The sequence below is a fragment of the Geotrypetes seraphini genome, chromosome 18 (genome assembly GCF_902459505.1).
Source record: "Geotrypetes seraphini chromosome 18, aGeoSer1.1, whole genome shotgun sequence".
Lineage (NCBI taxonomy): Eukaryota > Metazoa > Chordata > Amphibia > Gymnophiona > Dermophiidae > Geotrypetes > Geotrypetes seraphini.
In genome coordinates, this window is record NC_047101.1 from 38,514,271 (window position 1) to 38,539,823 (window position 25,553).

Here is a 25,553-nt window from a genome sequence, read left to right on the forward strand (position 1 = left end):
TAAAAATAAGGTTATTTTTGCATTTTTCATGGAATTTTTTATCCTTCAAAGCTTAAGGAGAGTCTTTCTTAATAAGTAAACATTAATATGACACTTGATCATGTGAATGGCAATTGTATAATCTAGGAGCATCTAAATGTCTAAAATATTAATGCTTGCATGCTTAAATGCTAGCACTAGTCTGCAAAATACCCACTTAATAGTCCATGGTACATGGAATTCCCAAGGGCAAGGCTTGCAGAATATGGTAGGACACACGAATTCCTGACACATTTCAGCATCCACACTTATGTCAGTGCTATGGCTAGTGTAACTGCAGGCACATCAAAAGAAAATAGGCAATGTTCCCACGGTACGTTCAGTAGAGCCAAAGAGAAAGGACAGAAAGATGCTTCCACTCTAGAGATGAAGTCAAACTGCAACTTTTATTCATAAGGATGCTGATCACTTCTTTGGCGAAAGGGTCCTCCTGAATCAGATTTATCATTTTTGTACACATTTGGATACCAAGATTAACTTGTTCTTTCAAGTGTCTGATTGGATCCTGAGGAAGGTGCTTGGTCGCCAAAACACTAGCCTTGTTGGGTCCTCCTGTATTTGTGGTTTTATATGTTCCTTTATGAATAAAAGTTGCTGTTTGACGTCATCTCCAGTAACTGCAGGCACACCAATACCAGATTACACTGGTATTCTATAACAGAAACAAGTTACTTAGATTCCATTATAGAACAGGCCCCAACCAGACATCCTCAAGGCACCGAAATGGAGACTCCCAGTTGTAGCATTAGATGCACAAATTCCATTCCACCACTGAAGAGCAAGCTTTATGAGGATGAAAAATTTAAAAGCCTTCTGCTGGACCAATGCAAACTGAACAAACAAGATGCAGGCTAGGTTTATTAAAACAATTGTAGTTGCGGTTAGTGTTACCACCTTTTTTTCAAAACCAGGGGACCCGACACGGTCCGTGTTTTGGTTAACACACCTTCATCAGGGGTCCCTAATTTGAAAAGGTATCAAACCAAATCACAGCTGAAATAAAACTTAAGCCTGTGTCTAACCAAATTTATCGCCGGAGATATTTTTCTAGTGATATATTTGGTTAGACACAGGCTTACCGTATATACTCGAATATAAACCGGGATTTTTGGGCCTGCATCTTTGTTTATATTTGGGTCATCCCCCAGTGACCACCCGAAACCCTTCCAGACTTCCTGCAGGCCTGCCTTAGGCCGGGACAGGAGGGATCCCTCCCGTCTCCTGCCCCGGTCGACACTAATAATTACCACCCTCCCTCCCTCGCGTACCTGTTCCTGGTGGTCCAGCATGTATCCCGCACTGAAATCCTCCCGAAGATTGTAAATGTAGTAGCCAGCGGTGCACCCGGGCCGGCACATAGGAGCTTTTCATGCTGCTGGCCAGCCCTGCACCGCTTTTTGATAGGCTGCCGCAAGTTCTCACGGGATTCGCGGTTCTCGCAGCAGCCTATCAAGGAGCGGCGCAGGGCCAGCCGGCAGCACGAAAAGCTCGCTCCTGTGTGTCGGCCCAAGTGTGCCGCTGGCTACTACCTTTACAAAGGAGGATTTCAGCATGGGATACATGCTGGATCACCAGGGAACAGGTACACGAGGGAGGGAAGGTGGTAATTATTAGTGTCAGCCGGGGCAGGAGACGGGAGGGATCCCTCCTGTTCCGGCCTACCACTAGGTGGTTTAAGTTAAGGGGAAGGGTTAATCTTCTGGCTGGGTTAGAGGGCAGAGGGGAGTACAGGACAATCAAGCCATTGTGGCATCACTGATGAGATTGGCTCTTTTTAGGGGGAAGAGGGTACACGGAAGGTGGAACAGTGTTCAGAGCCTGGCAGGGAGGGGGGCTTGGTTCACAGCCTGGTAGGGAATGGGACTGAGTGCAGGGCAGGAAGGGAAGGGGGCTAGGTGCAGAACTTGGCAGGAAGGGGGGCTGAGTTCAGAACCTGGCAGGGCAGGACACTTGAATATTAAGCCGCCCGACTTATATTTGAGTCAACCATTTTTCCTCCTTTTGGGGGGGGAATAGGGGTCTCGACTTATATTCGGATTGACTTATATTCAAGTATATACGGTAAGTTTATTTCAGCTGCGGTTTGGTTTGATCCTTTTCAAATTAGGGCCCCCTGATGAAGGCATGTGTCCGGTGGAGGCCTGCAAGGCATCAAAAGGAAAGTTCTTACTCCTTATTTTCCTTCCTCACAGGGCAGGGAGGGAGGGAACGGGGACAGGGTTCAGAGCCAGGCAGGGCAGGGCACTTGAATATTATACACACCCACATACCCCCAGTTTATATTTCAGTGAACCTTTTTTCCTCCTTTTTGGGGGGAGAAAAGGTTATCTTGGTTTATATTCGGGTCAGCTTATATTCGAGTATATATGGTAATATACAATATATCCCAGATTTGATGATTTTGATTTATTTATAAGCCAGAATTCAGATATTAACTTTAAGTAGTAAATGAGTAAAATAGTAAAAAACTGTTTCCAAACAAACATACAATCTACAGCATTTCTTAGTAAGAAATACCATTAAGGATCTACACCAGATCTTGATTAGAGGATTAAAGGATTTGATACCCAGTCATTACCTCATCATCAACCTTGGGTTTCTCAAAATAGCTATGTTTCTTCTTTTCTTCCTCCTTGTCCCGTTCCCGCTCCCTCTCTTTTTCTCGTTCTCGTTCTCGTTCACGCTCCTTCTCTTTATCTCGCTCTTTCTCCCGAACTCGGTCACGTTCCCGTTCTTTATGCTTCTCTCGGTCCTTCTCTCGTGGAACTTTCACTGTGGTTGGTACATAATCTCCAATGTCTTCAAAAATGCTGGAAAGGATAAGTACTGGCTGTGAATTGCGATACTTTAAAACATTGTTAACAACTGCTAAAAAGCTATTCAGAAATTAATCTAGAATTTTAAGAGCTGCCTTGAGGCTACCTAGAAAAGGTGTCAGTAGATGGAAAGCAAAGAAAGGTAGTGCTGGAATCTGCATGGGGGGACAATCCTGTCCCCACCGCAGTCAAGTACAACACTAATACCACAGGACAGCTCTAGAAGGAGATCGGTTCAAACATGAAGAACACAGGGAAGCTGCATTGCAGTAAACAACGGAGTCAACTCCTACTAAAAAGAAATGGGAAACTGATTAAAGGTACAATCCCAATCAAGGGATGCATTAGTATTGACTCCATTCTAATGGACACATATGATGCCTCTGAGGCATAACAACTTTTCACAACGAGGATCAACCAGGGCCAGATTTAGAGTAGAGGCTAACCACAGACCTGACATTTACATTACTGAAAACTTTGTATTGTTTTTCAACAGGATGAGGTAAAGAAATGCTGGCACAAATCCATAAACACTGGTAAAGTCCAGCCCACTAATTTCAGAGCATTTGAAAAGCTTCGAATCATAAATGTTGACTGTAGAAGAAATCTAATTTCAATACAGACTGAAGGATGACGGACAATCCACTTACTTCATATCTGCCTCTGGGGCTTTCTTTTCATCCAGTTTTCCTACAAATGACAGACAATTCATTAGTAAACTAAATTGTCCTCTCATATCACTGGTCTATTTCTTTACATCAACTCTGCAGAGCCAAGGTAACTAAAAAGAGAATCTCCAATAGAGATTACCACCAAAAATGTACTGGTACAAACCTGCAGTTTATGATTTCAGGGAGGGGAGGGGGGAAGAGGTATCTTTTCTAGCCAGACAGAGCAGACAACTGAAAAAAAAATATCTTCACCGTTGCTCTTGCTTTATAAGAATCTGATTAAAATGTCCGTAATGAAAACAAAAAACACAAATTTCTTGAAAATCTGCAAGCTTTACCTGTACAGCGAACAACAAGGGGGAGAAATCCAACACAATCTGCAGTAAAAAGAGCACAAGCCAAAACAAAGAGAACTGCAGACAAATGTACAAAGATGCAGGCTAAATTTATTAAGCCAAAATCGTGAATGCGGTTAATGTGACCACCTTGTACCAAACCAAAGGACCAGACACGGTCCGTGTTTCGGTAAACACACCTTCATCAGGGGTCCTAGGTGGATAAGGTTTCAAATAAAACCGCAAAACAAGAACTTAGCCTGATAAAATAGCAGTGACAGCTTTCATTGCTGTCACTGCTATTTTATCAGGCTAAGTTTTTGTTTTGTGGTTTTTTGTTTTTTAGAAAATCTTTATTCATTTTTATATCTTACAACAAGTGTATCAATAAATTGACAATTGAAATTAAATACATCACTTGAATTTCTGTCATAATTAACAATAATACATACAAATTTTACCCTTTCCACCCTTATTTGAAACCTTATCCACCTGGGACCCCTGATGAAGGCATGTTTACCAAAACACGGACCGTGTCGGGTCCTTTGGTTTGGTACAACCACATTCATGATTTTGGTTTAATAAATTTAGCCTGCATCTTTGTACTTCTGTCTGCAGTTCTCTTTGTTTTAACTTCACCTGTACACACACTGGTTCAGGACAAACCTCTTCTTCGCCAGCACAGATAGAACACTATTGCTTATATCTCTATATTAAAAGCTCATATTAAATAGTGTTCATCACCATAACGCCTCCAGGACAATCTTCCTTGGATTAGCTCTCGAACCCTGCACATTAACCTGGCAGGTAAATCAGCTTGATGAGTTTGCAAGGAATATTTTATCTCTGTTTTAGTGATGCAGCAAGACATAGAGAAACAAATCAAGGAAGCAAACTTCAAGAAGAAATTACCCTTGTCTTTTTTTTTCATCTTCTTATTGCGGGTTCCTTGCCTTAAATATGACAGGATCTGAGTCAGTTTGCTGATAACAATGTCATTAGTTGTAAGCGTTGTCTGTGCCTGTAAAACAAAGAGAAGATCTGTAATAAAAAATGATATATTTTTTCACAGGATTTAATTCTTGTACTCATTTTCTACTCGCATCCTAACTTCACTAGGATCATTCTGCCTTTGTACACTTTGCTAAATTAATTAGAGCCATGAATACATCTTAATTAGCGGAGCGCAAAATTATCAATATTTTTTTTTTTTTGCAAGCCCTACACTATTAAATTTATTTAAGACCTCCCAGCATAAAACTTATCTATTTCTGACCTCAGCTGTGACTCTTCAACCTGCCGAACATGAATACAAAAGTCTGACTTTTAGAAAAATGCCAACGGTTGCACTCCTAACTCCTAAGTTCTGAGCAGATGTCACAGGGCTCCTGCAAAGTTTGACAACGGTTTAATGTGGCCCCGCCCACAACAACAGATATTACTTGGCAATACTTAAAGCAGCCAATAAGAAAAATATCTAATCATTGAAGTAGTTTTCACATTACCATTATTATTTTTTTTTTTAAAGGGCAAAGAAATTATATAAAGAAACAGGGAAATATAAATTCACTGTCTGGCTGATATTTAAAACTATTTATCAGCGTTACACCACCTAATTGTGTATATTCAGTGGGAAATAACCAGTTATCTCCTGCTGACTATCCGCATTTAGTGGACAGTCGCTAACCAGTACGACAAAGCCAGTTAGGTGTGAATATTCAGCACCATAAATAGGCCTCATAAATAGCAGGCCTATCTTTAACTAAGCACTTCATATCGACTTAACTGCTTAAGTTGCTGCAGTCAAAAATGAAAACACATATTCAACCTGAAATTGAATATCTGGTTGGACTGCCAGCATCAGGCAGTCACTGCATGGCCCGATGCTGGATAAATATAGGGGGAAGGGGTAAAATTTGCATCTTTGGGGTCTATGAATTTCATATGTTGTTGTCTGTGAGGCAGGATGGAAGAGTTGGATGGCACTTGTGGGTTGGGAAATTTTAGGTGGACGGGAAACTTTGAACCACATAGGGGTAGTTGCGAGGACTAGTTTTGGTTTGGGGCAATTTGTGGTTTGGCGGGGCATTACCAGTGGATTAGTTTTAGGGGAGTTTCATTTCCAGTCTATGTATTTTTAGGGGCAAGGGGTATTTGTAAAGGGGTTATTTTTAGGGGTTGGCATAGTTTACGGGTAGTTGTGGGAAGTAGTTTTTGGGGGGTTAGGCAGTTGTGAAGTATGGCAGAGGAGTTACTGGGGATTATGTTTTGGAGATGGGGTGGCAGATTTTTCTTTTGTTTTTTGGGTGGGGATATTTGGAGTTTTGAGTGCAGGTTTAAGAGTGGGACAATTTAGGGATTTAAAAGAGTTGGGAATTGCATCTTTTAAACTGCCTTGACCTGTTTTCAAATTGATACATTATGGATTATGATTTTCTTTATTTGATATACCTTAAATAATAACTAAGCAAACTTAAAGTTTATATTAAAATAAGAAAAGAATGCCAATTTTAATAGGAAAGATAAAAGAAAGGAAAAGTAGCAGAAATTCAGATAGGAAAAATGTTAAGGGACAAATTACGGGAGGGAAGGAGGGATGACAGGATAGAGGAAAATAGACTGCATAGTAGAGAATGACATGGGGACCATTTACCGTGGTAAACCATGGTCACCGCAGTAAATCTTGTGTAATGGGGACATGTGCAAGTGGTTTAACGTAGGAATGGGGACAAGAACTTTCACAGACCCATGGAAGCGGTGAAAAGTCTTGCTCCTGTGGTAAAAAAATTGTGCCCGTGTCAGACTCAGCATCTCCTCCCCAGCTCCTCTTGGGCCTATTTTACCTTCAGGAGACAGCCATGCCACGATGAAGGCAGAAGGAAACCAAAACCTGAAACCAATGTGATTTGAAGAATAAAATTACCAGACAACAAAAGGTAGAAAAAAAAAATTATTTTATATTTTGTGATTAGAATATTTCAGATTTGAAATATGTATCCTGCTAGAGCTGGTATTAGACATAACTTGGTACCGAAAAGCCCAGGCTGTGCTTCTTTAACTTCCCGCTGGCTTAGGGATCTCTCTCTGACCAGGGGTCAGTTGCCCTAGTTGCACTTCCCTAACACTAGTCCTGCCATGTGTGACTGAAGTATTCTGTTAGCTTGATTTTTCTATGTAGCATTCTGTAGTAATTTGGTTTGTTCAGTTTTCACAATAGTGGAGGGGATATTTGTGAAAGGGAGGGGAGACAGGGGTTTTGTTGATCCTTACTCTGTATTATTTGTGTTTATAAAATTACAATTGTACAGAATATGTCTCTTTTTATACTTTAATAAAATAAGATCAGTATAAAATCATAACTATTTGAGGCTTGTGCGGGTGGGATCTGAGTTTGCAGGGTGGGGACAGGGAATGAGCTCGCGGGGACGGGGCAGGGAACGGTGATAAATTTTTCCCCGTGTCATTCTCTACTGCAGAGTCCAGTAGACCTTCATGGTGTTGCAATCACCTGGCTTAAAAGGTTTTTTTCAAAAGGTGAGTTTTTAGTAAAGATATAATCTCTAATAAAATAGGACTGCTGCGTTAAATACACATAAGCCCATTAAATTCCCATGGTCTTTGGTGCATTTACAGAGCAACAAAAAGAAATCTAACCAAATCTGCAGGAGAACCAAACAAAAACTGCAGACGATGTACACGATGCAGGCAAGAGTTTATTGTACCAAAGTTAAAATGCAGTAATATAAAAACCTTTTTACCAACCGAGAGACCCAACACAGACAACACGCCTTCGTCAGGGGTCCTAATAAATAAAAATGCAATACTGAAATGATTTAGGCAATATAAAAAAAAATAAGTGAAATGAAAAAAGGTGTTGTCATGCCATGCCTAAAGAAAAGGTGATGATGTGACATAAACAGGGATAGATGATATATATCAGTGGTCTCAAACATACGGCCTGGGGGGCCACATGCGGCCCGCCAGGTACTATTTTGAGGCCCTCGGTATGTTTATCATAATCACAAAAGTAAAATAAAACAGTTTCTTGATCATATGTCTCTTTAGCTATAAATGACAATATTATTATTAAGACTTAGCCAAAAGGAAAGATTTATAAACTAGAAAGAATTTTACCTCATGCAAAATTGTCATTTCTTTAAGACATTAACTATTTTTTCTGCGGCCCTCCGAGTACCGACAAATCCAAAATGTGGCCTGCAAAGGGTTTGAGTTGGAGACCACTGATATATATTGAGAGACCACAGTACAAAATAAAAGAATAGAAAATAATAAAAATTGATATACTAAACACAGGGAAAGAAACATGCAGTGAACTAAAGATTAATAATTTTTATTAATCTTTAGTTCACTGCATGTTTCTTTCCCTGTGTTTAGTATATCAATTTTTATTTATTAGGACCCCTGACAAAGGCGTGTTGTCCGAAACATGGACCGTGTTGGGTCTCTTGGTTGGTAAAAAGGTTTTTATATTACTGCATTTTAACTTTGGTACAATAAATTCTTGCCTGCATCGTGTACATCGTCTGCAGTTTTTCTTTGGTGCATTTACTACAGCAGCATCACTATCACAGGTTTGTAAAATGGGCCCTTACCCCCAAATTCTATAAACAATGTCTATATTAGGTGCTGCTAGGCGCCGTAATTGCAGCCACACCAAATGTTAATTTTTTAATTGGTGTGGTAATTGACCATTGCTGATTTTAAGCCAATCAAAAAAATTATTAAGCAATTTTAAGAGTTTGGCGCCAAACTCTTAGGAGTCCTTTTATCAAGCTGCGGTAGGGGTTTAACTCGCATAATACCGCGCGTTAAACCGCCTGCCGCGCTAGCCGCTAACGCCTGTATTGAGCAGGCGTTAGTTTTTTAGCCGGCCGCGGGGGTTAGCGCGTGATGAAATGTCCGACGCGCTAACCCCGCTAGCGCGGCTTGATAAAAAGACCCCTTAGTATGCCTAGCGATGCTTAAATGGAGGCGCCCTCCCACACCAAACAACACCTATGTTAAAAAATAGGCATGGTCGACTTAGGCGTCCGACATAGGCACTGCCAAATTAGGAGAGTGAAAAGCTAGCCTAATGGAGTGGCACCTATGTCTAGGATGCCTAGCAATGTCTAAGTCTGTTTAGGCACTGCTGTGCGTCATTATATAAATGGCGCTTTTTTTTTTTTTTTGGACAACCACGCCAAGTGGTGCCTATAATGTAGGCACTGCATGGCATCGTTTATTGAATCTGCAGAAAGGTACTGGGGAAAGGGGCCCTCCTGCTGGAATTACAGTTAATTAATCACTATTTTTTTTTTTTTTTATAATTCTTTATTCATTTTAAAACTTTCATCAAGTGTACAAAAATTGCAACACAATAACATAGATTTAACCACTTGTACATCTTATCATTATAACTTATAGTTGTAAATATAACCCTCCCTCTCCCATCCTGAAATCCTTTTAGTAATTTTTATTTTTCATGTAATAGAAACCCTCCCCCCACCCCACCCTTATCTTACATATTAAATATAGAAATATTAGAAAATGGCATCAATCATGACAAAAGGACTTTAATGGTTCCCAAATTTTAATGAAATTTTTATAATTTCCATTTTGCACCGCTATTGATCTTTCCATTCTGTATATGTAATCACTATTTTAAATTTACAACAAATGTACAGCTGAGGCAAGAGGCCTTGTGCTGGACATGTGAATTGCTTTAAAAAAAAAAAAAAAGAGGAAATAAAAAATGTAAAGGTATTAGAGATGTGCATTTTCCAAAGTTGAGCAGGAAACAGAAAGACTTTCCTGCCTGCCCTGTCCCAACCTGCCTGCCAACCACTAGGCACTGCCCTGTGCTCTGTCCCCGCCTGCCCTGTCCTGGCCTACCACTAGACCACAAGAGGGGGACAGGTTACAGAGCCTGGAAAGCAGGGGGGACAGGGTGCAGATCTGGCAAGGAGTGTGGGGTTGGGTGCAGAGCCTGGCAGGGAGAATTTGGTTCAGAATGTTGTTTTTTTCTTGTTTTCCTCCTCTAAATCTAGGGTGCGTCTTATGGTCAGGTGTGTCTTATGGAGCAAAAAATACGGTAAATTTATAATTGCTCTGAGGCATGCATAAAGATGTGTGTACATCCAGGGTCACATTAAGGAGTAGCTTAATGGTTAGTGCAGTGGATTGAGATCCTTATGACCCTGGGCAAGTAGCTTAACTCTCCATTGCCCTGGGTACAAAAACTTAGGATTGTGAGCCTACTAGGGGCAGAAAAAGTATCTGCAAATAATTTGTACAGCAATGCGTATGTCTATAGAAAATGATTAGCAGTAGTAGTAGTGAATATCCATGTTCACATTGCAAAAAGAAGATGCTTTCTGTGCACCTACTTTTTACAAGCACAGCCCCCTTCCTATATTTTGCAAGAGGCATTTTCCACAAGTAAAACAAACTTTGCATGCAGAAGAGCAATTTTATAACAGGGTGCATAATTTTACAGAATACTGCCATCTATTAGTATATGCACATAAACGGAATAGTGTTTAGATGGGATATTTCCATCGGGATACACGTATAAGTGTTATAATGTCTAAATGCAAGGGGGGCATACACAGGAACAGAGTATGGGCAAGGCACCCACATACGTGCATGTAACCTACAGAATAAGAACATAAGAATAGCCTTACTAGGTCAGACCAATGGTCCATCAAAGCCCAGTAGCCCGTTCTCATGGTGGCCAATCCAGGTCACTAGTACCTGGCCAAAACACAAAAAATAGCAACATTCCATGCTACCGATCCAGAGAAAGCAGTGGCTTGCCCCATGTCTTTCTCAACAACAGACTACGGACCTTTCCTCCAGGAAACTGTTCATACCCCAAACTGATTGATAAGTATAAGCTGAAGCTTCTCTGCTACAATTCTAAGTTTACACTCCTGTGGGAATTCTGTGTGCAGCGAAGAATTCCTCCATCCTGCAGAATTCTGTTTGCAGGAAGAGAAGGAGGAGAAGAAAAGATGCTGCTTCTATTCCATGGTCCTGGCCCAAGCAGCTCCTGGGTGCCAAATTCTGAAGGCGCCAATTCCTTAGGCCCAAGGCCTACTTCCACTTACTCCAGATCATGTACATGCTTCCTTTGCCAGCTTAGACTCAATTGCTCATGTGAATCAAGGGACCTCCACAATTCACATCTCTCCTGTTACACAAATCCTAGTCACACTTACAGACCAGAAGTCAGCTCTAAGACTGGTATAACTGTTGGTACATAAAGTTAGGCTGATGCTGGCTTATGTTCCTATTCTATAGCAGATTCTTAGGGCTGGATTTTGCATAGGATGCCCAGTCTGCCTAAGCCCACCTAATAACCCGATTCTCTAACCGACATCCATGTCACAGGTGCCGGTTAGAGAATCAGGTTACCGCTGATCTTACTGCAGCAAGGGATTTCCCTGTCACGATAAGATTAGCAGCATTCCGCACCCCCCCCAACCAAAGACCTCTGGCAGGAGGGATGCCCAGACCCTCCTGCCGGAACCCCACCCCCACCCACCTGAACATTGCGGGCATCTCCCCTGCCAAATCACCACCCCCAGAAAACCCCCCGATCTTAAATTGTTGGCCGTCCGGAGGCATCCTTCCTGCCTCCAACTGGTGGGCCTGCCCCTTCCCGGTGCCCTTAGGCCCTAATTGGCCTTAGGCACCTGGGCCAACCGGACTTTTAGGCCCCATTCGAAGTGCATTCTGGATGCACTGGGAGTGGCCTAAAATTCTAATTGGCCAGATCCTTTAGGCCACTCCAAAGAGGGGGGGGGGCAAGTGGCTGCTCAACTTATCGTGGCAGGAAGATCCCTTGCTATGATAAGCTCAGTGGCCGCATCTGCTTACAATGTAGGCCAGCATTTTTCTAGCTTACATTGTACGCATCTACCGTGGGCCTAGGGAGGTGAATACGGCCGCCTAAGACTACTTCCAGGCCAAGGCACGCCCATGCCTAGCCATAGGCGAACTTACGTGTCTCCCTAGGCTCCCGGAGGTGCCTACAATATAGGTGGCCTGCCTCGCGAGGTTTTTTTAAAAAAAAAACATGTGTCCCAATTGGCTGGTTAGGAATCAGTTGGCTGCCTACAACCGGCACGCCGTTTATAGAATTTGGCCCTTAGTGCCCAGATGCCAGTAAGCTATATATGCGCGATCAGTAAGCTATATAAGGGCATCTAAAGCAAGGCATCCTGTTATTCAATTGCCACCAAAATGCAAGTGTAAAATTTCACAGTTCACAGCAGTGGGCCTGTTTACACTCTTCAGCAAAAGGATCTGCCTTACAAAACTAGATAGGTTTCTCTCATCAGTAGAATTGTAAGATCTAATTTTATCAACTACTGTAGCAGAATATCGCTGAGAAAGACACAGAATACGCAGTGGAGCTGTGTCATGCATGTTACCTCCATGGTAGGACAATCAGCCTTGCTGCGGATCAGTGTGGTTGGAATATCTGTATCTGCATACTCATCATCTAAATCCACCACATATGCCATTCTCCCCGGAAGGAAAAGCTCATTCCTCTCATAAGCTTTGTTCCTGAACAGATTACGGTACACATTGCGACCTGAACAAGCAAAAGAAATAATAAATGTAAAAAGATGATGAAATCTGGATCCCCACATCAGAGTAAGGTATTCAGGGTCCTTTTCGATTACAAATAAAATGATCATTTTTAAATTTCACAATACAACCATCAATACAATACAACCATCCATATTTCTTTCTAGAGCAGTTTCTCAACTCAGTCCTCAGGATTTCAGGATATCCAAGAATGACTCAAGTTTTCAAGAGATCTAGAATGACTATGCATGAGATAAATTTGCATGCACTCTCTCCCTCATGTGGAGTCATTGTGGGTATGCTGAAAACCTGACCGACTAGGTGAGTCCCGAGGACCGAGTTGAGAACCCCTGTTCTTGAGCCATCTTCCAGTCGCTGAACTGCCCAGCATATATATCCTGTCCCTTCAGACGTGCTCTGGGCTAAGAGAACAATTATCCTACAGTCAAATAAACTTGCAGCAATATGTCCAAGAAAAAGAATGTTTAGTCTTACCCAAGCGAGTTTTAAATTCAATTTTATTTTCTGGATCTTCATCTTTCCTAGAAAAAAAAGTTTTTTAAAAGTTTAAAGGGTACCCAAAGAGGTTTACATTTATTACATGCAGGTACTTTTACTTTTTTTTTTTTTTTTTTTCTCAGCATCCTAATCTAATCTAATCTTCTATTTCTGCATCGCTCATACCTAGGCAGGCACAAGGCAACTATCCTCCCTCTTCTCAGGCAAATTTATTTATTTATTTTTTTTTAAATGTATACACCGCCTGGAGTCTCAGTGGTTTCCAAGATAACATACATAAAAATAACACACTATACAATAAATCAAAACAACTTAAAAAGTTAAAACCTCCTTAATATCATCCTTTACTATCATTGCAGTTAAATGTAGAACAAAATCCTAGGAAGCAATTCATAGATATGCATCTCTCCCCTTGCTCCTTTCCTCCATGCAGGCAGTACACCTATACAATCTATAAAACCCTCATTGAAGTGGGAACGGGTAAACACAAATGGTTTTCTTTTTCCCTTAATTCTTAAAGTTAATTTTTCAGGGAGGGGGGGATTTTAAGTATAACATCTTATACAAAGTAATTTAATTATTTATTATGAAGGGGTGGGAAGGGAGGGAGATAAGATTTTATGATTGGTATTATTGCTGAATATTAAGTGATAGTCTCAATGTGCAAATGTTTATGTATTATCATACTTATTGTACGTGATGAAAAAAGATTTACAAAAAAAAAAAGTACAATAGGTTTAAAAAAAACATTTATATAAACTATTTTAAGTTGGATACAGGAAGGGAGATCACATGATGCAGTAGCTGAGGCAGACGTGTGCTGCCTGGGCTCCCGGGCCTCGAGTTTCTACTTGATAATCTTCACTGCCCCGAGCTGTGCGAGAGCCCTTTGGGAGACAATAATCATTAAGGTAATGGCACATAGACAGATTTTTATTGTCTCCCGTGCCGCCGATGACAACGAGAACTGCAAAAAAAGACCGCGAACGTCCCCCTCAAGTCGCGGACAAAATGGCGCCAACAAATCCTGCCGCGGTCAGCCACCTAGCACCAGAGGTGCTGCGAGACATCACGCTGGCGGTCATAGCAGCAATGCAGCCTGGAAATGACCGCCTGTCTGAGCAGTTACTCTGCTAGAAAATATACTTGCAGACACCAACCGCCGAACAACGGACCTTGAAACCCGTGTTTCTAGGCTAGATGATACACAGGGGGCCCACGATAAAATAATTCAAGACCTGCAAAAATTAGCACGTACGCAGGCTGTGAGGCTTGAAGATTTAGAAAATCGTTCTCGCAGATCCAACCGTCGCTTTTTGGGCATACCGGAGACGATATCAGGATCTGCGCTGTTACAAACTATGGAAACCTGGCTTACAGATATGTTTCCCATGCGGGACGGAATGGGCCCCATACGCCTGGAACGGGTGCATCGGTTGGGAAGGTAGCAAGCCCAGGAGATGCGTCCGAGGATGGTCATCGCCAAACTACTTAATTACAACCACAAAGTTGAAATCCTGCGCAAATACGGGACTCATTGAAATATGAGGACTCTGAAGTGCGGATTTTTCAAGATTACTCGGTGGCGTTGACTGAGAAAAGAAAATTGTTTTATCCACTTTGCTCTACTCTGGCATAGAAAAAGATACGGTTTATGTTCCTTTACCCTGCAGTTCTGCAAATCCATTACCAAGGCCAATGGCATAATTTTGATTCCTCTTTGGAGGCAGCTAATTATTTGAACACCCATGTGCTACCAATCGGACCCTACTTGATTGGGACGACTGATTTGGTTTGCATACCAAATTTGGGTTGCCACTATTCTTTCAGTCTGGTGGCACCGGGGAGTCACAGGGACTATGGCTCCTCAGCGTTATCTGTTCCATCTGTTTTATGAATTGGTACTGTTGATTATGTTATGACAGGTTATATTATTACTGACAATTTCTTTTATAATTAATGTTTATGCTGTTACTATTCTTTTGTCCCTGCATTAATTCCTTTTGGAAATTAATTTGGCCCCAAATTAATAATTTATTAGAAAATCATGTTGGACTATCATATGATACAATATTATTTGGAACAGCAATGAGAACACAAAGTCCGATTTCAGCTAACAATAATAAACTTTTATTAATTTTAACAGGGGTCGCTATACAGCAAATTACTCAGAACTGGAAGGATTACACTAAATTGAATTACACTTTTTGGTGGAATTCAATTTGTCATATATATAAAATGGAAAAAGTATTGGCTTTACAACAAGGTTATATTAAAAAATTTAATAAAATATGGGGACCATTGACAAATTATTCTATTGATCAGATATAATAACACATGTATAGAACATATAGAAGGGGTAGGGAGGGAAAACTATTGTAATATTAATATGATATAAAATTCTGATAAAGGGTTTATTTAATTCACATTGTAAGAACATTTAATAATAATTTCAAGTGTTTTTTCATAATTGAATGTATTACATGTATTTCACTTGATGTAAGAATTTAAAAAAAAGAATAAAAAATATTAAAAAAAAAAAAAAAAAAAAAAATGTTTATGCTGTTAACCACTTGAATACTCCTTCTCTAGGTATATCTTGAGATTCTTCTACTAAAGGGTCCAGGTGGAGACTCGGGACCTGGGGAGGCATTATTTTGTGATCTCTCACACCTCTAGGGCCACTTTGGTGTGGGCCTATAATTGTACTTGACTAGGAATGGGGGAGGGGGGACGGGTTGGAGACTCTTGACCCTCTGGGTAAAAAAGAACTTCCTCGCATTTGTTCTAATCCTGTCCCCTCTCAATTTCTCCGAGTGACCCCTTAATATTAATGAATGGTTTAGAGGTACTTCTTATTTTACTGCTACTCCATTAGAATTATCTTTGTTAGCCCCTTATATCAGCTATTTCTTACATGTCTCTGACCCGATGCTCCGCCCAGTGGTGGCACAATACCCTATATTTGCTCCAGCTAGGCGGACCTGGCAATGGGTATGTAAATCTGCTAAGTTGTCTCCTGGGGTCTCTATGTATTTGCCCATCCAGGGCAATTGTTCATTTTTGCCTAGATTACAAAATATTTCCTTTAAAAGATGGGAAACGAAAGGATTACAATATCTTTTTCAATTGTTTTCGGATGAGGGACGGATGGCTACTTTTCCGGCATTAAGTCGTACGTTTGACTTACCGGCATCGGATATTTTTGCTTATTATCAGATACGACATTATATTCACGCTTTACCAGCAGAACACTTAACAGAGGAAAGTCGGGAAGCACTTTCTGAACTTTTTAGTCTTTGAGCACAACAGAGAATACCACTTCGCTTTCACTTCCTAAGCCTCAGGGACAGCCAACCGGGGCCGAATTTGGACATTTTGGCAGCATCCTGGGCGGAAGACTTGCAATGCTCTTTGACAGCACAGCAGTTTCAACAAGTGTTTAAAAATATCCAGAAGGTATCCTCTAATGTTTCTTACTGGGAATTACAATTGAAGATTGTTCTGAGACTTTACATTTCCCCTGAGTGAGCATCCCAGATGGGAATCACTCCACACCATAATTGTCCAAAATTTGCTCAAGCATATTCTGCAGTTCTGGCATAGACTTGGACAATATACTACATCTATCTGGGGCAGGTGATGGTCTCCTACACCAAGAGCACTATTTGGTTATTATAACATAGCAACGCCAAAGCCTAAAGGGATGACAGCCTTTGTGACCAGAGTGTTGCTGATGGGGAAAAAAAGCTATATTGACTAACTAGTTGTCCCGCGACCCGCACTCTTATATTCAATGGAGATCCTTGATGATTGTACATGCCTCTTTGGAGAGGATGGTCCGGGCCGCCGCTTCTATCAGACTTGGGAACATTTCTGGATGGACCTTACTCCCCATGCTCGTAACAGATTGTGAGCCTTCGGGACAGTAAGGGAATTTCTAAGTACCTATTTTACTTATAATTTTAACGCACCCTATTGTCTATTTTTCTGTAAACCGCTTAGAATCCTAACGGAGTTTAGCGGTATATAAGAAATAAATTACATTACAAATTACATTACATTGTTGAATTTGTGAAGATGACCCCATACTTCCTGAGCTGTTACTGGACTCTATTTTTATATAAAGGGGGGGAGGGGATTGGGGGAATGGTTTGTGCACATGTGAGAGATTTTGATGAACGCTTCCGTATGTTTTTCTTGCACTTTGTTGGAAATTTAATTTAAAAAATTTTTTAAATTAAGTTTGATACAGGAAAGCTACTACTTATCCCCAGGAATCAATAACATGGATTCTTGTTACTCTTCTTCACTCAGAGAGTGGTGGAAAACTGGAACGCTCTTCCGGAGTCTGTCATAGGGGAAAACACCCTCCAGGGATTCAAGACAAAGTTAAACAAGTTCCTGCTGAACAAGGACGTACACTGATAGGGATAGTCTTAGTCAGGGATAGTCTTTGACCAGAGGGCCGCTGTGTGAGCGGACTGCTAGGTATGATAGACCGCTGGTCTGACCCAGTAGCAGCAGTTTTTATGTTCAATGCTAGGAAGTTCTTCTTCACCCAGAGGGTGGTGGACACCTGGAATGCGCTTCCAGAGGGCGTGACAAGACAGAGTACGGTTTTGGGGTTCAAGAAGGGATTGGATGATTTCCTGAAGGAAAAGGGGATAGAAGGGTATAGAGAGAGGATTACTATACAGGTCCTGGACCTGATGGGCCGCCGCATGATCAGACTGCTGGGCTTGATGGACCTCTGGTCTGACCTAGCAGAGGCATTACTTATGTTCTTATGTTTGGGATTCTGTAAGGTATTTGTCAACTGAATTGGCCAGTGTTAGAAGCAGGATACTGAGCTAAATAGACCTTTGGTTTGACCCAGTAGGGTAATTTTTATGTTATTAAGTAATTCCACCTCTCCTCTACCCCAAGGCACATTGCAGAAAGAGAGAAAAAGCACTTAGGCCCTGATTTTATAAAGTCTGCCTAAAATTAGGTGCCGAAATTAGCATCTAATTTAAGTGAGCAATAGGCATAATCAGTGCCTTTATTGGCACTCAACACCTCACAATCAGCTATAATTGAACTTAATTGAAAGTTAGGCACCTACCCAAAATGCCTACACTAAAAGTAGGCGTGGTTAAGGGCAGATCATGGGTGTGCTTTTGAGTTAGGCACCTCTTTGTGAATCATGTGCCATTAGGGTCCGATACTGGTGCATACTTTAGGCATAGAAAACCCTGGCATAAATTGGTAATACCTAAAAGTTAGGATGCTGAGCGTCGCTATGCGTAACTCTATAATGGGTGGGGGCGCTGATAAAGGACAGCATCATTGAGCACCTTGACGGACACGATCTGATGAGGACCAGCCAGCATGGCTTCAGCAAAGGAAGATCTTGCTTGACGAACTTGCTGCACTTCTTTGAGGGAATAAACAGCTGGATAGACAAGTGTGACCCAGTCGACATTGTATATCTGGATTTTCATAAGGCGTTCGACAAGGTTCTGCATGAACGACTACTTTGAAAAATTGCGAGCTATGGAATCGAGGGTGAAATACTCACGTGGATTAAAAATGGCTGGCGGATAGGAAACAGAGAGTGGGGGTAAATGGACAATACTCGGACTGGAAAAGCGTCACCAGTGGTGTCCCGCAGGGTTCGGTGCTTGGGCCCGTGCTCTTCAACATATTTATAAACGATCTGGAAATTGGTACGACAAGTGAGGTGATTAAATTTGCAGACGATACAAAGTTATTTAGAGTAGTGAAGACGCAGGAGGATTGCGAAGACCTGCAACGTGACATAAACACGCTCGCGAAATGGGCCATGATATGGCAAATGAGGTTCAATGTGGATAAGTGTAAGGTGATTGAGGGGTACAGATAGACATAGAGATAGGTATAGGAAAGGCAGGGACAGATAGACATAGAGATAGGTACAGGAAAGGCAGGGACACTTAGCAGGTCATGGACCTGATGGGCCGCCGCGGGTGCAGGCTGCTGGGCGCGATGGACCTCTGGTCTGACCCGGCGGAGGCAACTCTTATGTTCTTATGTGATGCATATCGGTAACAAAAATCTTATATACGAATACAGGATGTCCGGGGCGGTACTTGGAGGAGACCCCCCCCCCCCCAGGAAAGAGACTTGGGAGTACTGGTCAACAAGTTGATGAAGCCGTCCTTCTTCAGGCACATACTTCGTTTCCTTTTGTGGTTTCTCCATCAAATCCTCCTCTTCTTTCTCCTTGCTTGCAATTTCTGCTCGGACCTTAACAGAAAAACATTAGCTAGAAAAAATATCAAAACTAATTACCTTTACAGCAACAAATACAGTCATGTGAAAAAATTAGGACACCTCATGAAATATTCAGTTCTTTCTTAAGAAATGTTCACATATCGATGTCAAATTTTTTTTATCCCTGGAAAAGAAATTGATGTAATTGCAAGTAAACAACAAAAATTTTCCTTCATTTACTCATGAAATGAAAGATATCCACAAAAATGTGTATTCTAACTGAGGAATAAATTAGGACTCAAGTACCTGATTGCAAAACCGCTTAGATAAAACCTTGATACCCTAATAATAAAACCTAATCTGATATAAACACCTAATAAACAATCAAAGACACCCTACACCCTAATAGCTAGTATTACCCCCATTGGCTGCAATAACTGCAGTGAGATGCTTCTTGTAGCCATCTAGCAGTCTCTGACATCAGTCTAAATGCAGAATTCTTTCAGCTGCAAGATGTTTGAGGGGTTTCTTGCAAGTACAGCCCGTTTCAAATCACCCCACAGCATCTCAATGGGATTAAGATCAGGGCTTTGACGCAGCCACTCCAGGACTCTCCATTTCTTAGTTTTCAGCTAGTCCTTGGTGGATTTACTGGTATGTTTTGGGTCATTGTCGTGTTGCAGGGTCCAGTTCTGCTTCAGCTTTTTTCTTACAGATGGTCTCACATGTTCCTCAAGCACCTCTGATACACGGTAGAATTCATGGTGGATTCTATGATGGTGAACTGGCGAGGTCCTGCTGCAGCAAAGCATCCCCAAACCATGACACTTCCACCTCCATGCTTCACAGTTGGTATAAGGTTCTTTTCCTGGAATGCTGTATTTGGTGTACGCCAAACATGTCCTCTTTTCTGGTGTCCAAATAATTCAATTTTAGATTCAACTGTCCATAGAATACTATTCCAGAAGTCCTGGTGTTTGTCTATGCTCACTCTGGCAAACTTCAGTCTGGCCTTGATGTTTCTCTTAGAGAGCAAAGGTTTCCTCCTTGTACACCTCCCATGCAAGTTATATTTGTACAGTCTCTTTCTGATTGTAGAAACATGCACTTTCACATCAACAGTAGCAAGACGTGACCTTAGAATTACATGGTTCTAACTGTAACGAAAGTCATTCTCAGGAATTTGAAGTGGAGGTTTGTGGGGCAATTTGATGTTCAATGACATGTGCTGATTTATTTATTAATTTAACACCAGAACAGAGTTTCTCCAAATACTACATGATGATAATATAAAGATAATGTCAGATAGAACCCGGAAGTCATCGGAGTTAAAAATAATGAAAATTGTCACTTAGAACCCTGTAATTCTAAGGTCTTCTTTAGGTCCTGTGATGACATTTTAGGGTTTTTAGAGACTTCTTTTAGCATCTTGTGGTCTGCTCTGGGAGTCAACTTGCTTGGAAGGCCAGACCTGGGCATGTTGGCAGTTGTACACTATTTTCCGGACTGTGGAATGGCTAATGTCAAATTCTTTTGAGATCTTTTTAAATCCCTTACCAGACTTATAAGCTGTTACAATCTTCTTTCTGAAGGCCTTGGACAGCTCTTTTGATCTCACCATGGTGTTCACTCTCACCGTAGCAGTCATGAGCACACCAAACTAAATGTCTGAACATAAGAACATAAGAAGCGCCATCTCCGGATCAGACCTTCGGTCCATCAAGTCCGGCGATCCGCACACGCGGAGGCCCTGCTAGGTATACACCTGGCTTATTTTATAGCCAACCATATCTTTATATGCCTCTCTCAAGGAGATATGCATCTAGTTTGCTTTTGAAGCCTAGGACTGTCGATTCCGCAATAATCTCCCCTGGGAGAGTATTCCAGATGTCAACCACTCTCTGTGTGAAGCAGAACTTCCTGATATTAGTCCTGAACTTGCCCCCCCTTAGCTTCATTTCATGTCCTCTTGTCCGTGTCAAATTGGACAATGTAAATAGTTTTTTTCTGCTCTATTTTGTCGATTCCTTTCAGTATTTTGAAGGGTCTCGATCATATCCCCACGCAGTCTCCTTTCTCAAGGGAGAACAATCCCAGTGTTTTAAGTCGATCCTCATATTCCAGTTTCTCCATACCCTTCACTAGTTTAGTTGCTCGTCTCTGCACCCTCTCCAGCAGTTTTATATCCTTCTTTAAGTAGGGAGAACCAATGTTGGACGCAGTATTCCAAGTGGGGTCTGACCATTGCCCTATAAAGCGGCATTATAACTTTCTCCGATCTACTCGAGATTCCTTTCTTTATCATGCCCAACATTCTATTTGCCTTATTTGCCGCTGCCGGCGCGCATTTGTGCCGACGGCTTCAGGGTCCTATCTATCAGTACACCCAGATCCCTTTTTCCCAGAGTTGCACCTGACATTCTGTACTCGTATTCCTTATTTTTACTGCCTAAATGCATTACCTTGCATTTCTCCACGTTGAACTTCATCTGCCATTTCATCCGCCCCATTTTTCTAACCGACACAAATCGCTCTGGAGTTCCTCACTGTCCTCCTGCGATCTGATTGCCCGGCAGAGTTTTGTGTCGTCTGCAAAACTTGATGATCTCACTGGGATGTTCCGTTTTCCAGGTCATTGATATAAATATTAAAAAGGATCGCCCAAGTACCGAGCCCTGGGGTACACCACTAGTCCACTTTCTCCCAGTCGGAGAACTTCCCATTTATGCCCACTCCTCTGCTTCCCTGTTTTCCAGCCATTTGCCTATCCATCTTTGTATATCTCCCTCTATGCCATGGCTTTGTAGTTTCCTAAGAAGTCCTTTGTGTGGAACTTTGTCAAAATGCTTCTGGAAGTCCAAGTATATTATGTCCACCGGGCTTTCCACTATCAATTTGCTTGTTCACGGTCCTAAAGAATTGGAGTAAATTCGTCAAACACGATTTCCCTTTCCTGAATCCATGTTGACTGGGTTTCATCAAGTCGTGTGTGTCCAAGTGTTGAACTATGCTATCCTTGATCAGTGATTCAATCATCTTGCCGGGGACAGATGTAAGACTCACAGGTCTATAGTTTGCCCGGTTCTCCTCTCGATCCTTTTTTGAAAATTGGCGTGACGTTCGCTTTCCTCCAGTCATCTGGTATCTGACCAGTTCTGATTGACAGGTTTGCAAGTTTTTGCAGTAACTCTCCGATTTCGACCTTCAATTCCTTCAAGACTCTCGGGTGAATTTCATCCGGTCCAGGGGATTTGTCACTTTTAAGTTTGTCGATCTGGTAGTATATCTGATCTAAGTTCACTTCAACTGTGGTGAGGCTGTCCTTTATTTCTCCTGTAAACAGTTTCTCCACTTCAGGTATTGTTGAGGTGTCCTCCTTCGTAAAGACAGACGCAAAGAAGGAATTTAGTTTGTCTGCGATTTGTTTATCTTCCTTGATGTACCCTTTTCTTCCCATGTCGTCCAGGGGTCCCACTGCCTCTTTTGCAGGTTTTTTCCCTTTCACGTATCTAAAGAAGGGCTTGAAGTTTTTGGCCTCCCGGGCTATTTTTTCCTCATAGTCCTGTTTTGCATCCCTCACCGCCTTGTGACATTTCTTCTGTTCATCTTTATGTTTGTTCCAGGCTTCAGTTGTCTTCGTGCATTTCCATTTTTTGAAAGAGTCCTTCTTTTCTTTTATGGCTTCCTTCACCTGTATGGTAAGCCATGCCGGTTCTCCTTTGCCTTTAGTTCTCCGATCTTTGGAAATCCTCGGAATGTAGAGATCTTGTGCTTCTGCAATAGTATTTTTCAATAGGCATCATGCCTGGTCTACTGTTTCAAGTTTGTCCACCATCTTCTCGAGTCGTTTTGTTACCATGGCTCTCATGCAATCGTATTTACCCTTTTTAAAGTTTAAGGTGGTGGTTAAGGTTTTGGCATGTTTCCCTTTCCCGATGTCAAGTTTAAAGTTGATTACATTGTGATCACTCGTTCCCAGTGGAACCATGACTTCTACTTCTGTTATCGGTTCGGTGAGACCATTTAGGACCAAGTCCAAGGTGGCGTCGCCTCTTGTCGGCTCTTTTACCATTTGCTCCAGGAAGCAATCCCCTAGCACCTCCAGGAACTTGGCCTCCTTGCCGCAGTTGGAGGCTCCTAGTTTCCAGTCTATTCCTGGGAAATTGAAGTCTCCCAATATAACTACATTGCCTGTCTTGCATACTTGTTTGATTTCCTCCATCATTTCTGAGTCAGTGACCTCCGCCTGTCCTGGGGGACGATAGTAAAGGCCAATTTTTGTATCTGCGCCATTGTGACCAGGAATTTTGATCCAGAGGGGACTCCAGCTTCTCTTTCCTGTCTGTTGTAATCATTCCAACAGGAATCTATTCCTTCCTTAACATATAGGGCAATACCTCCACCTTTCTGCCCTTCTCGATCCTTCTATATAGTTTGTATCCCTGTAGTACTGTGTCCCATTTGTTTTCTTCATTCCACCATGTTTCTGTTATGCCAATGATATCCATGTTCTCATGTCTTGCCTATCGTCTCTAGTTCTCCCATTTTGTTTCCTAGACTTCTAGCATTTGTATACATACATCTAGTTTCCCTTCGTGTTACCTTTTTGGACCTTCTACTCTTGGCTGTCCTTACAGTTTCATTTACGGTATCCTTTACTGCTCCTGTGTTATCTCCCATGTTTGCTGTGTGGTCATCCCCTCCTGTGTCTGAGTTGTCCCTTCCTGCTTGTTCTCCTTTGTTGGCTGTAGAGGGTCGACCTCTCTGTGTATGAGTAGTAGTCCTTTGTTCCTAAGTCGGGGCATCCTGTTGTCCGTGCCAATCGACCGGTGGTCGACTATCGCTTTCCCCTGTCCTTCAGTTTAAAGCCTTCTCTATTGCTTTCTTCATGTTGCCTGCCAAAACTCTTGCTCCTTCCTTGTTGAGGTGTAGTCCATCCCTTCTGTAGTACTTGCTTTTTCCCCAGAACGCCGTCCAGTTGCGCACGAAGTCGAAGCCTTCGTCTTCGCACCATCGTCTCATCCAGGCGTTGATCACTCTTGCAATTCCCCTTGTCTCTTTCCATCTGCTCTTGGTACAGGGAGGATTTCAGAGAAGGCCACCTTCACCTTCCCTGATCTTCAGTTGTCTTTCGAGTGAGCGGAGCTGGCCCTTCATCTCTTCCCTGTCATACTTCCGCCCCGCTCACATCATTTGTTCCTACGTGGATAAGCACAGCGGTGTCCACTCCCCGTGCGCCATCTATGATCCTGGAGATCCTGTTGGTCACATCCTTTACTCTTGCTCCAGGCAGACAGGTGACTACTCTGTCCTCTCTTCCTCCTGCGGTGTGGCTGTCCACGTGTCGTATAATGGAGTCGCCTACGATGATCCCCATCTTCTTTATTCGGGAGTTCCTTGGGGGGCGTAGGTCCACGTCCTTGGAGTAGGGCCTGTCATCTCCCTCCAATGATACTCTTGAAATTGTTTCCTGTTCTTTGGGTGGGGGGACATCTTCCTGTGCTCTCACTATTCCTCCTGGTGTGCGGTTGTCTCCTACCTCGTCTTCATTTTCTTCTGTGTTTGCATGGGTGTCTTCTCTCCTCACTTGGGTTTCCTGAGTACAGTTTTCCAGCCCTGGGATCTCTACGTGATGCTGATGGGCTTCCTCTATGAACATTTCTAGATCCTTGACCTCGTCGTTTGGGCTGTGCTCCACTAGAATCTTCTCCTGTGCTCGGATTCTGTCTTCAAGTTCCATCACTGTTCCCTCCAATAGTCTTACCTGACATTTCAAGCTATCCATCTCCATGCATCGATCGCAAATGTATGCCTGGATCCCCGAAGGGAGGTAGTCATACATATTGCAGTCGATACAGAAGACAGGAAAGCTCATCTTCTGACTTCCTTGGGCTTCCATTTCGTGCTTCACTCGTAGGTTGTCTGAGTGATTTGTTGTGACCTACTGCTGCTCTTTTTCCTACTGATCCTACCTCCCCCTTACCTTCTGACTTCCTGACTGCAGTCTTCCTATTTGAGTGAGTCTGTTTGTGTTACAGTGCCTGTGCCTTTGTGTGCTTGTGTCCCTTACCTGCTGCTTCCTTGTGTTTCTTGCCTTGTTGTCTCTCTCGTGTGTGCTGTCTCTGCTCTACCTCACCTTGATTGTATGTGCGGGTTGGTTTCTTTTGTGTCTGTCTCTTCCTTATCTTCTGTGCTTGTCGGTTCCTTACCGGTCTGTTCTCCTCTGGTGTTCTTGAGAGTAGCGCTCGTCCCTTGCAAGGCCCTTCGCAAAGGCGATCTCGCTAAGGCGAGCGCCTTTACCGCGCGCCGAACGGCTGGGCACCGTTGGCTCCTCC

General features: G+C 42.3%; 1 protein-coding gene across 1 annotated transcript in view; it reads right to left on the bottom strand.

Moving 5' to 3' along the window:
- IK (IK cytokine) overlaps window positions 1-25,553 on the bottom strand; it is a 68,712-nt gene that overhangs the window by 20,589 nt on the left and 22,570 nt on the right. The window contains exons 7-12 of the mRNA XM_033927219.1: window positions 19,181-19,251; window positions 12,958-13,004; window positions 12,303-12,466; window positions 4,774-4,882; window positions 3,506-3,545; window positions 2,618-2,849 (exon numbers count right to left, since the gene is read on the bottom strand). Of these exons, the coding sequence (XP_033783110.1) occupies window positions 2,618-2,849; window positions 3,506-3,545; window positions 4,774-4,882; window positions 12,303-12,466; window positions 12,958-13,004; window positions 19,181-19,251 (663 nt within the window). The remainder of the gene's footprint in view (window positions 1-2,617; window positions 2,850-3,505; window positions 3,546-4,773; window positions 4,883-12,302; window positions 12,467-12,957; window positions 13,005-19,180; window positions 19,252-25,553) is intronic.